Genomic DNA, 13,327 nt, shown 5'->3' on the forward strand with positions numbered 1-13,327 from the left:
TCAGTATTTTCAAACAGAAAAAGATTACCAATGATTCTTGTTTGGTCCACTGGCTGCACACGTACCTTTCCTAGTAAGGCCTATGACATTATTAGAACAAAGCTTCTGGAAAAAATAAAATCTTATGTAAATTTCACTCCTATTTTCCAGGAGAAATTCCCTTTTGCCAATCGTTGTCCCATTCCTTTCCAGACCTATGGTGCTATTGTATGCTAACCAGCCACTTTAGATCATATAGTTAAGAACAGCTTTAATTGTTCCAGTGAGACCACATAAGTTACTGGGTGAGAATATAGACTCTGGAGTCAGACTTGTTGAGTTTGCATCTCACCATCTGTTGGTTGTGTGACTTTGGACATGTTAGTTAACTGTTCTTTGCCTCAGTTTCCTCCTGTTTAAAATGTAGGTAATAATTGTAACTAGATCATAGGGATATGAATGTGTGTATTTTATTTGGTTATTGTATTTATTTTTAAAAGATTTGCATTTAGTACTTACTATGTGTCAGGCACTAAGTACTTGGCTAATAGGAACTCATCTTTTTATGGCAAAAGTACATAAAAATAAAAAATACAACCCTGGCTGGATAGCTCAGTTGGTTAGAGCGATACACAAAGGTTGTGTGCTTGATCCCTGGTCAGTGCACATATAGGAACAAACTGATGTTTCTGTCTCTATCTCTCTCCCTTCCTCTCACTATAACTCCCTCTATCTCTAAAAAAATTAATCATTAAAAAATTTTTTTTTTTAGTGAGAGGAAGGGAGGGAGGGAGAGAGAAAGTTAGAAGTATCAACTTGTAGTTGCTTCACTTTAGTTGTTCATTGATTGCTTCTCATACGTGCCTTGACTGGGGACTCCAAGGGAACCAGTGACTCCTTGCTCAAGCCAGCGATCTTGGGCTTCAAGCTAGTGACCTTTGGGCTCACGCTGGTGACCTTTGGATCATGTTGATGATGCTATGCTCAAGCCAGTGACCCCACATTCAAGCTGGTGAGCCCATGCTCAAGCTGGCAACCTCAGGGTTTTGAAACAGGGACCTCAGCATCCTGGGTCAAAGTTCTATCCACTGTGCCACCGCCAGTCAGGCAATAAATAAAATTTTAAAGAGAAGAAGCTAAATACTTTAAGATAATAAAAAATACAATAAAATTTAAAAATACAATGATCTGGAAAAGAATTTTATCAGTGATTGGGTATTAAAATCTGATTTGGTAAGAATAACTATAGAGACAAGCAGTTCAATAAGTGGGTACAAAGGCTGTAAACAGGCTGTTCATAGTAAAGGAAATGCAGACAGCTGGTGAACACAGAAGGATACTTAACAGTGCTGTTAGTCTAGCTTCCTGTTTGGCAAACTGTGGCTCGCGAGCCACACGCAGCTCTTTGGCCCCTTGAGTGTGGCTCTTCCACAAAATACCACATGCGAGCGCTACCTCGATAAGGAATGTACCTACCTATATAGCTTAAGTTTAAAGAATTTGGCTCTCAAAAGAAATTTCAATCGTTGTACTGTTGATATTTGGCTCTGTTGACTGAGTCTGCCGACCACTGGTCTAGCTAATGCAAAATAAAACCATAAGATACATATTCTGCTTATCAAATTGAAAAAATTAGAAATAATGATATACATTACAGATGTATTTTTTTAACTTAAAAAAGTACCTATACATCTTAAATATTCAATAAATGTTTTGTGTTGTAATTACTCAACCATGAGTATTGATTTGCTCCCTGCCCCTTTTACTCAGGATATGTTGCCTTATGTTCAAGTCATGTTAACATTTGCTAGGTTAATTTAGGTTTGCCATTTTTCATTTCATTTCATAGTTGAAGTCAAGTGATTTTGCTGTCCTGAAGCAATTGCTACCTCTGTTGGAGAAGGTCTCCAACACACACCCAGACCCTGTCATCCAAGAACTCGCTGCTGACCTTCGCATCACCATCTCTACCCATGGAGCCTTTTCCACTGAGGCCGTCAGTGTGGCTGCTCAGGGTACCCTGAATAAGAAGGATCCAGAAAGGAAAATAGAAGAGCGGCAACAAAAATGTCAGGGAAGATACACTGATGTGTCTCACAGCCACCTCAAACAACAGCAAAGCCATGAGAAATCCAACCAAACTGGCCTGAAATCTTGTCTTCCACTCACTCCTCAGGAAGTCAGCGAGCACAGCACTCCTGCAAACCAGAAATCTGGAAGCATAACCACAGAACAGCTCCAGGAAATTCTTTTATCCGCTTATGATCCTCAAGTTCCAACACGGGCTGCTGCCCTGCGAACTCTTTCTTGCTGGATAGAGCAGAGAGAAACAAGAGCTCTTGAGGTGCAAGAGAAGCTTCTCAAGGTGAGTAGAGCACACTACAGAAACACACACGTGGGGTGGGGCATCCTCCCAGTAGCCTTACTGTGTATCAAGCACTGTCCTGGATTACTTTCTGGGAACTTGTAGTTGTTCTGAGGAGGCAAGACTTAGAGCAAAGACCTAGATAACCACACAGGCTAACTTGAACAGGAACAGAGTCAGAACTGGTATAGGCAAGACATGCTGTGGACAGGCAGGAAAAGGAGAGAACTGAAATCTGAAGGAAGCAGATCTTGATATGGCCTTAATGAACTAGTGAAGTTTGAGCAGATGAAAGAAGAGGGAATGGAACAGTGTGAGCAAATCCCCATTGGTAGGAAAGTACCCTTCTGGTAAATCAACACTGTGACCCAGCCAGATAAGCCACCTGTTTTCTCTGGGCCTCTTTTAGAGGGACATTGGGCAGAACTGGGTCTCTCCCCCTCCTCCCTTTCCATCACAGAGAAAAAAAATCTATATTACATCATAAATTTATATAGAAGAACATATATGCTTAGCTGGGGATCTTTGCCCTTTTGTGAAAATTATCCTGACCTCAATATGGGTTAAGAGCAAATGATTTAGAGACTACTGATCACATTCCAGCTTAATTTCTTGGACAAGACACTTAAACTTTCTGAGCCTCAATTTCTACATTTGTAAAGTGAGGGCCTACTTTATGTTGAAAGATTTAAGATGAAATCTTAAATGTGAAGCACTAAGTATAGTGATAGTCACATAATGAGCACCAAATAAAGCTTAGCTGTTGTCATTCTTTCTTATACTTGAGCCATTAGACTAAGAATTATGAGTTTGATTGAAAACATTTATTTTTAGTCACTAATGTATTAGAATCAACAATATAATAACAACTGCTATTTATTGAGCCAGACCCTATACCTTTTATTTATTTATTTTATTTATTTTTTGACCCTATACCTTTTAGACATTGTCTGTAGCCCTCATAACAACTACAATATTGGTATTATCTCCCATGTTATAGATAGAAAAGTGAGGAATGGAAATGTACCAAGGATTTGTTGTCATTAAAATGTTGCTGAAAACCTCAAATTATATATCTTCTTTGAGTAACCATCAAAAATATCCCTTCAGCCTGACCTGTAGTGGTGCAGTGGATAAAAGCATTGACCTGGACTGTTGAGGTTGATGGTTCAAAATCCTGGGCTTGCCTGGTCAAGACACCTATGGGAGTTGATGCTTTCAGCTCCTTCCCCCCTTCTCTCTCTCTTCTCTAAAATGAATAAATAAAATCTTTAAAAAACATCCTTTCATACCTCTATATAATGGTGAATACAGTGAACATCTGTGGAATCTTTTAAAAAATATTTAATTGTTATCTACTTGTACATAAAGGTCATCAAGTTCCTGTCAATTCTTTTTCCAAGGAACCTTTTAAATCTATCTCTTCTTTTTTATTCCCACGGCCCCTACCCTGGATTAAACTTTTTTTACTTCATACAGATTCTCCATTCCTTCTAACCTGGCCATCTTCCCAAATGAGCTAATCTTAGGCTCTCCCTAACATGCTGCACACGTGGAGATCAGCAGCATCAGTTGATATCAGGAATTGCTGTACCGGCAAAGAATTCATCACTGATTATGGAACAGGCACCCCCGCTTCCCTTAGACACCAAGCGGGGGGAGCATGGGCACATGGTCACTATCTTTCTCTCACCCTCCTGCTAGGGCCGAAACCTAACATGGCACTGTCCTATCTTCTAGCTAAGCAGTCCCCATAGCAGTTGCCACGCTCTGGTGGGTTCCTAAGTTATGAGATGTGTTGATATTACTTTGTTACTAATGTCAGTTGAAGTACTGAAATTTGGAAAAGATTTTAAAAAATAAATTAGAACAGATTTCAGTTACCCCAACAGTAACAGTTCTGTCTCTCACTTGTATTTCCATATGCTTTCTGAGTGCAGGAGAAAAGGTTCAAATTAAAGCAAATGTGCCACAAACTGGACATAACCCCAACCCTGGCCTTTTGTGTGTCATGGCCTGTAATCTGTTGTGTCATATGTGAAAATATTATCCACCGTGCACTATGATGGGAGAAATGTTGAGGACCGATCCTCCAGATTTTGGTTTCCATGCCTACTTCTGGTGTGTGCTTGACTACTTCTCCTAGTCACTACCCTTTTAAACGATTATAAAAATGGGACTTCAGACTTATATACTGTGACCTGACCTGTGGTGGTACAGTAGATAAAGCATTGACTTGGAATGCTGAGGTCACTGGTTCAAAACCCCAGGCTTGCCCAGTCAAGGCACATCTGAGAAGCAACTATTATGAGTTGATACTTCCTGCTCCTGTCCACTCCCCATTTCTCTCTCTCTCTCATCTTTCTTTAAAATTAATAAATAAAATCTTAGAACAACTGTGTTCTCTACAGACTTTAAAAGTCAGACCAGCCTGACCTGTGGTGGCGCAGTGGATAAAGCGTCATCCTGGAAATGCTGAGGTCGCCGGTTGGAAACCCTGGCTTGCCTGGTCAAGGCACATATGGGAGTTGATGCTTCCTGCTCCTCCCCCCCTTCTCTCTCTATCTCTCTCCTCTCTCTCCCTCTCTCTCTCCTTTCTAAAATGAATAAAATAAAATTAAAAAAAAAAAAAAAAAAAAAAAGTCAGACCAGTGTCTAGCTAGCTAAGACACATAAGAAGGAAAGCATTTATTCTTTTGAGGGTGCTGTAAGGGTCTCAGTCTTGCTTGCTCTTTGTGAGTTGTATCACTGAGTCATATTTTTTGGTTCCAGGTATTCTTGGAGAACTTGGAGCATGAAGATACCTTTGTATATCTGTCTGCTATCCAGGGTAAGTTAGTCCTGGTATGTTTGTTTTTTTTTGTTTGCTTTTTATACAGAGAGAGGGATAGATAGGGACAGATAGACAGGAACAGAGAGAGATGAGAAGCATCAATCATTAGTTTTTCGTTACGACACCTTAGTTGTTCATTGATTGCTTTCTCATATGTGCCTTGACCAGGGGCTACAGCAGACCAAGTAACCTCTTGCTGGAGCCAATGACCTTGGGTCCAAGCTGGTGAGCTTTTGCTCAAACCAGATGAGCCCGTGCTCAAGCTGGCGACCTTGGGGTCTCGAACCTGGGTCCTCTGCATCCCAGTCCGACGCTCTATCCACTGCACCACCACCCGGTCAGGCAGTTAGTCCTGGTTTAAGGACTTGAGTCTGTGGACCAAAGAGTGTATCATGTACATTTGCACAAAATTTCTAAAGTCATAGAGCCACAGACTGTTGATCTTTCTATCCATCTTCCTGCTAGCACTTGATTTAAGTCATAATAACAACATTCTTTGAAGGTTCTCAAAGAGTCCTTATAGACTTTCAGTGTCTCATAATGGTGAGGAGGTCTTAATTTATGTCTACGTATCATTCTGTGAACTAAGTTTCTTTTCCTATAATTCAATGAGGTAAAGAATGGCTCATGGCCCTGGCCAGTTGGCTCAGCGGTAGAGCGTCGGCCTGGCGTGCGGGGGACCCGGGTTCAATTCCCGGCCAGGGCACATAGGAGAGGCGCCCATTTGCTTCTCCACCCCCCCCCTTCCTCTCTGTCTCTCTCTTCCCCTCCCGCAGCCAAGGCTCCATTGGAGCAAAAGATGGCCCTGGCGCTGGGGATGGCTCCTTAGCCTCTGCCCCAGGCGCTAGAGTGGCTCTGGTCGCAGCAGAGCAACGCCCCGGAGGGACAGAGCATCGCCCCTGGTGGGCAGAGCTTCGCCCCTGGTGGGCGTGCCGGGTGGATCCCGGTCAGGTGCATGCGAGAGTCTGTCTGACTGTCTCTCCCCGTTTCCAGCTTCAGAAAAATACAAAAACAAAAACAAACAAACAAACAAAAAGAATGGCTCACATATCAGCTCTTAATACATTAACTTTTAATATATTTGACTACTGTCAGTATATACCTTCACTCTCTCTTTAAACTCAAAATAATTTCAGGGTATTTAATATTTCTTCATCAAAACATTTTGTGCAATACTTTTATTTCTGTTGTGATTCTTTGTTCTTCATACCTCCATTAATTTTTGGATTCCAAATCTAAAGTGGGACCTCATGAAATAAGGGGTAGAGAATTAGACACTCAAAATAGCAAAAAGCAGTCATGGTGAGAAGGTCAGAATGAACTTGCAGCCTCGCAGTGTCTCTTGGCTCCATCAGTGGAATGTGGTCATCAGGAGCTAGGGCTCTCAAGACAAAGCCCCTGACTGCAACTCCCATTCCAGGCCTCACAGCTAGATGAACTTTGGCAAATTACTTAATCCCTCTGGGCTGCAATTTCTTACCTGTAAAACGGGGCTAAAGAGGAATGCAAAATTGTACACTACTTTGGAAAATAGTATGGAGTTCCTTGAAAAGATGTACCTAGAGTTACCACTTGAGCATTTACACTCCTAATAATATACCCAAAAGAAATGGAAATACATATATATCCACACAGAAAGTTCAACATGAGTGTACATAATAGCCAAATGATGGAAACAACACAGACATTCAGCAACTGATGAATAGATAAACAGAATATGGTTTATGTACATGCAATGCAGTGTTATTTGGCCATAAAAAATGAATTAATGAAACACGCTACAGCATGGATGAACCTTTAAAACATTATATTAAGTGAAAGAAGCCAATCACATACAAACTCCCCCGACACACAAAAAACCCATATATTTTATGGCTCCTGTATATGAAATATCCAGAACAGGCAAATTTATAAAGATAGAAAGTCTAGGACTGGGTAGAGGAGAAAGGGCTGAAAGGTGATAGCTAAAGGGCATAGGATTTCTTCTTGGAGTGATGAAAATATTCCAAAAGTGATTATGGTGATAGTTGCACAGTTCTGTGAATATGCTAGGAGCCATTGAATTGTCTACTTTATAAACCAGTGAGTTTGGTTTTTTTTTATTAAGTGAGAGATGGGGAGGCAGAGAGACAGACTCCCGCATGCACCCCGATTGGGATCCACCGGGCAAGCTCCTTACCGGGTGATGCTCTGCCCATCTGGGGCCATTGCTCCGTTGCTCAGTCACTGAGCTATTTTAGAGCCTGAGGCAAGGCCATGGAGCCATACTCAGTGTCCTGGGCCAACTTGCTCAAATGGAACCTTGGCTCAGTTGGGATAGGGGTGGGGGTGGTGGTGGGGAGCAGATGGGCACTTCTCCTGTGTGCCCTGACTGGAAATTGAACCTGGGACTTCCACATGCCAGGCTGATGCTTTGCCACTGAGCCAACTGGCCAGGGCCTAAAACAGTGAATTTTATGGAACAGTAGTCCCCCTTTATATGCAGGGGATATGTTCCAAGACCACGAGTGGGTGCCTGAACTCTAACCAACTTCAACTCTGCCAGAAATGTGGCAGCATCTTCTTCACTGGCAGACACAGCCTTTTCAGTAATTTTTATATGTTTCAGTCCAAACCTATTCTTGAATCTGGTAACCATCTCTTATGTGCAGTAAATGGCTGGGTGTTGCGTATTTCAGAGGATTTCTTGAAGTCTTCCTATAGATAAACTCAGTGCTTTCTGGCACAACACATTGCTGTCAATCAGAACACATTTTCTGCTCATTTCTTCCACCCACAAACTTAATGCTTTCATCTTAACTAATCACTTACCACATGCTATGGCCATAACTTTTTTTTAGTGAGAGAGACAAAGAGAGGGACAGATAGGGACAGTCAGATAGGAAGGAGAGAAACGAGAAGCATCAAGACTTGGTTGTGGCTCCTTAGTTGTTCATTGATTGCTTTCTCATATGTGCCTTGACTGGGGGGTTCCAGCCAAGCCAGTGACCCCTTGCTCAAACCAGTGATTTTGGGCTCAAGCCAGTAACCTCAGGGTTTCAAACCTGGGTCCTCTGTGTCCCAGTCCGATGCTCTATCCACTGCGCCACCACTGGTCAGGCAGCGCAAATTTATTTTTTCTTTACAATTTTATGGATAGATTTGTTTTTACTACAGCATATAGTTTTTTCCCCCTTCCTTATTAATTTAAGAACTTTCATCTTTTCAGTTATAGAAAGCACTTTATTTCTTTCTCTTTGGTGTGTCCAAATTGCCAGCATTGCTACTCTAGTGCTTTGGGGCCATTACTTGAACACAAGTGCTGTGATACTGTGAATCTGATAGATCTGATAACTGAGACAGCTTCTAAGTGACTAACAGGTGGGTGGTGTATACAGTGTGGATACTCTGGACAAAGGGATAATTCATATCCTAGGTTAAGAAGAGAGCAGCAGAGGGGAAAATATACAGTGATACAGGCCTGAGCCTTGGGTGTTTATTTTAAACAAATCCATTTTACTTATTTAGTTTTCAATAAGTTTAAATCCTTGAGTGGTACAGCATTACACTGATTCTGTGTCCAGTGGCCTTAGCAGGAAGGTTGCTTTGGAATTTGGCATGAACCATCCACTGTTTCCATGAGCACAAGTGGCTTTTTCCCAGATAACTCTGGTTTTGTTCATTTTACCACAGGAGTTCTTTGCCTTGTGCACATATGCACATCTCTTGCCTAGATAGAATTCGCTTTCACTCGAGTATAAACACCTTCAGTTTTAAGAAGAGCTGTGTGCTCCCTCTGGTTCCAGAGACCCTGCTTATGACCATAGCCTTCCAGACATATTTTTCATTATACAAGTCCTGGGCCCAGCAGCCTCCATAGACTCCCAGGTGGCAGAGAAAGTGGAATTTATTCTTTTTTTTATTTTTTATTTTTTTGTTTATTTTTTACAGAGACAAAGAGTGAGTCAGAGAAAGGGATAGACAGGGACAGACAGACAGGAACGAAAAGAGATGAGAAGCATCAATCATTAGTTTTTCATTGCGTGTTGCAACACCTTAGTTGTTCATTGATTGCTTTCTCATATGTGCCTTGACCGGGGGGCTTCAGCAGACTGAGTAACCCCTTGCTGGAGCCAGCGACCTTGGGTTCAAGCTGGTGGGCTTTTGCTCAAACCAGATGAGCCTGCACTCAAGCTGGCGACCTCGGGGTCTCGAACCTGAGTCCTCCACATCCCAGTCCGACGCTCTATCCACTGCGCCACTGCCTGTTCAGGCTGGAATTTATTCTTTATTTAGCAAACATTTATTGTGCATCTCCTAGATACAAAACACTTTTTGTGTGTGTGTGTGACAGAGACAGGGAGAGTCAGAGAGAGTGACAGGGATAGACAGACATGAAGAGAGAGAGATGAGAAACATCAATTCTTCATTGAGATTCCTTAGTTATTCATTGATTGATTTCTTATATATGCCTTGACCAGAGGGCTATAGCAGACCAAGTGACCCCTTGCTCGAGCCAGCAACCTTGGGCTCAAGCTGGTGAGCCTTGCTCAAACCAGATGAGCCTGCACTCAAGCTGGTGACCTCGGGGTCTTGAACCTGGGTCCTCCACATCCCAGCCCAACGCTCTATCAACTGCGCCACCGCCTGGTCAGGCACAAAACATTTTTTTTTTTTTAACAGAGACAGAGAGAGAGTCAGAGAGAGGGACAGACAGGTACAGACAGAGAGGAACAGAGAGATGAGAAGCATCAACCATCAGTTTTTTGTTGCACATTGCAACACCTTAATTGTTCATTGATTGCCTTCTCATATGTGCCTTGACCGCAGGCCTTCAGCAGACCGAGTAATCCCTTGCTCGAGCCAGCGACCTTGAGCTCAAGCTGGTGAGCTTTTGCTCAAACCAGATGAGCCCTCACTCAAGCTGGCGACCTCGGGGTCTCCAACCTGGGTCTTCTGCATCCCCGTCTGATGCTCTATCCACTGCGCCACTGCCCTGTCAGGCAACATTTTTTTTTTTAAGGTGAGAGGAGGGGAGATAGTGAGATAGTTCCACATGCACCCTGACCGGGATCCACCCAGCAATACCATCTGGGGCTCGTGCTCGAGTACCGGGCTATTTTTAGTGGCTGAGGCTGATGTGCTCGAACCAAGTGAGGCTCAAACCAATTGAGCCACAGGCTGTGAGAGGGGAAGAGGGAAAGAAGGTGGAGAGGGCGGGGAAAGAGAAGCAGATGGTTACTTCTCCTGTGTGCCCTGACTGGGAATCAGACCCGGGAAGTCCATATGCCAGGCCAAGGCACTATCCACTCAGCCACTGGTCAGGGCCACAAAACATTTTAATAGTGAGTTTTGACTAGGTTAAAAAGCAAAAAGAAAATTCTTCAAAGGAAACAAAATGATCACCCAAAGAGGTAAAATGACAACTAGGTGAGAGTAGACGCTGAAAGGGTAGAAGGTTTCAAGAAAGACATGATTACCTGAAGTGAGAGGCCAGCAAGTCCGGGGATGAGATAAGCCTGGGGTCCTGATATGGCTCAGGAAGCCACATGACAGTAATGGTACTTATGGGAATTAAATAAAGGAATGAAGTGCCTATAATTAAAGTGCCCATAATTAATAAGTCTCAGAAAACAAGTCATCCTGTACTTTTCCCAAGAAACAGTAATACCGAGAAGGAGATGTTTCTCATTGATTTTTTTCTTTTTTTTTTTTAGGGCTGGGTTTTGGGGAAGCTTTGGTGTGTCATTCTAATGTGGCAACATTGCTGTTTGAAATAAGCTTCTTAGCTGATTAACCAGTTGAGCTCATTAGCCCCTAGGGTCTGCTATAAAAATCACAACTGTTGGTTTTGTGTTTGTATTTAGTAATTTTAATTGCTGTGCTAATCAGTTAGTAGCTAATTTGGTGATGAAGAACATGGGAGGTAGAGGTGTAATTTCTGTTCTCAGCTCCCCTCGATGGACAAGTTTGAATTAATTGATGTTTTTGGTGTTTGTAACATACACTTAAAGGCGAAGGCCTTAGGTGAATTTCCCATTAAGAAAGGGTAGAACTGAATTTTCCCACCTGCATTGCCAATGTCCTTTGCCCAGGCCTAAAGCACTCAAGGAGCCAAGCCATTTTGGACTTTGTCAGACAAGCCCAGCTCACTTGTAAATGTCCTGCTTGGCTGTGGTTTGAGTAGCATTAGTTTGGGAGAGTGTGCGTTTAATATTTTCCTTTTCTAGGCTGCCTAAATTGCTCCATGTGAAAGCTATGGTGTACCTTTTGCTTAATTTATTGATATTTTGGATTTTGTAATTCTTACTAACTTTTGGTCTAGGCGTAGAGCAAAGGGGAATTAAATAAGCTCATTCATTCAACAGATGTTTATTAATGGATGATGTAGGAATTTCTTATGTGTGTATCATATATCACAACAACCTGAGAACTAAATTCCCTATGAGTTAAATTTTAATATTATGGAAGATTGTCTGCATATCCTTTTAACTGCCATAAGAAAGAAAGTAATGGTTGATTTAGTTCTCATAGCAGCTGTCCCCAGGTACTCAGTAGCAGCTTCTGTGAGCAGAGCATTATATGCCAAATGCCCAGTTCCCATTACTGTCCAGATTTACAAATGGTAGACTTAATCTGGGACCATCACCATTGTCTCCCCTTTTAAGATTCCTTATATATTCTTTTTTCCATTGTTTTATCATTATATTATTACACATGCTAATATATTCTTATTGTTTAAAAATTTTTTAATGACAAGAATGTATGTAAGGTAAAAAGTCCTCTTTTCCAAAATTAAAATTAATATATGTTCTTGAGAGTCCCGTAATTTATATTAAATGTTTTGGGCATTTTCACATTTCAGTTTTGAAATAGGCATTTAGTATTGAGTGTGATAATTACATAAGTGATATTCTTTAAATAAGATATTATGGCCAGGTTATTTATCCTATTGTAGATCTGCTCATATGTCCTCTCAGTCACTTTCAATTTTTTAAAGGACATTTTGAAAGCAGGCACAGAGACAGATGTATTTCAGGGATCCAAGCGATCTGCATCAGAGTCAAAAGGATCTTTGGATAAAACTACCAGGCTCATTAAAAAAGGGAAAGAGAGAGAAAAAAACTCTAGGCTCTGAGCCAGGTATGGGAAGTGAAATGAAGCTGGTGTGTGTAGTGGAGAGAATCTAGGCATCTTGACATGCCTGAACACATAGTACTAACTCTTCCACCCTTCCTTTCAGAAAAGAGTTTTTATTTCTGACAAAAGAGCCAAGGAAAGGGCAGGCAAAGGGCCCAGGAGGGGGAAGGTAGACACAGGGTGAAATTGTTTTTACAGCGTTTCAACTGAACAGGATTACAAATCTTAACTTGTCAGAGACTGAACTCCCTATCTCATTCTCAGGTTTCCACCTCAAATAAAGTGAGTTGGGAAACCATTAACTAAAAATAATTCTATCCCTTGAAGGACCATCTAATTGGATCTGGCACTCAAATTTGGAATGCAGCCCTGTGAAGTTTATCACCTCCATTTATGTCCTTGAAATGGGAAGATTTCTTTTATGTCCTGACCTGGTTTCTATACCACCTAATTAACAAATGAGCATTTAGCAAATGTCTCTTCTATATGCTATCTCAGTAAATTCTTGAAGTAGTTCTGGGAAGTAGACATTATCCCCATTTTTAAACCTTCTTAATGGAGATACAATTTACTTACCTAAAATTCGCCCACTTAAAATGTGCAATTCAGTGATTCTTATTATGTATAGAGAGTTGTGCACCACCTAATTTTAGAACTTTTTTCTCATCTCAAAAAGAAACCTGGTACCCATTATCAGTCACTTTGCCTTTTCTACCCCCCCCCCCAGCCTCTGACAACCACTAATCTACATTTTGTTTCTATGGATTTTCCTATTCTGGACATTTTATATAAAGAGAATCATACAATGTGATCTTCTGTGTCTGGTTCTTTTTATTTAACATAATGTTTTTGAAGTTCATTCATGTTGTAGCATGAATTTGGTACTTCATTACTTTTTAAGGCTGAAATTTTTTTTTTTTTTTTTTTTTTTTTTGAAGCTGGAAACGGGGAGAGACAGTCAGACAGACTCCCACATGCGCCCGACCGGGATCCACCCGGCACGCCCACCAGGGGCGACGCTCTGCCCACCA

General features: G+C 41.6%; 1 protein-coding gene across 4 annotated transcripts in view; it reads left to right on the forward strand.

The window, feature by feature from the left end:
* Positions 1-13,327, forward strand: part of TANGO6 (transport and golgi organization 6 homolog) — a 219,086-nt gene that overhangs the window by 82,195 nt on the left and 123,564 nt on the right. For 3 of the 4 annotated variants that reach the window (XM_066243181.1, XM_066243180.1, XM_066243179.1), the window contains exons 13-14: positions 1,829-2,344; positions 5,117-5,174. In XM_066243181.1, the coding sequence (XP_066099278.1) occupies positions 1,829-2,344; positions 5,117-5,174 (574 nt within the window). The remainder of the gene's footprint in view (positions 1-1,828; positions 2,345-5,116; positions 5,175-13,327) is intronic. The other variant, XR_010727094.1, reaches the window with a different exon arrangement.

This window comes from Saccopteryx bilineata, chromosome 9 (genome assembly GCF_036850765.1).
Source record: "Saccopteryx bilineata isolate mSacBil1 chromosome 9, mSacBil1_pri_phased_curated, whole genome shotgun sequence".
In the NCBI taxonomy this organism is placed as follows: domain Eukaryota; kingdom Metazoa; phylum Chordata; class Mammalia; order Chiroptera; family Emballonuridae; genus Saccopteryx; species Saccopteryx bilineata.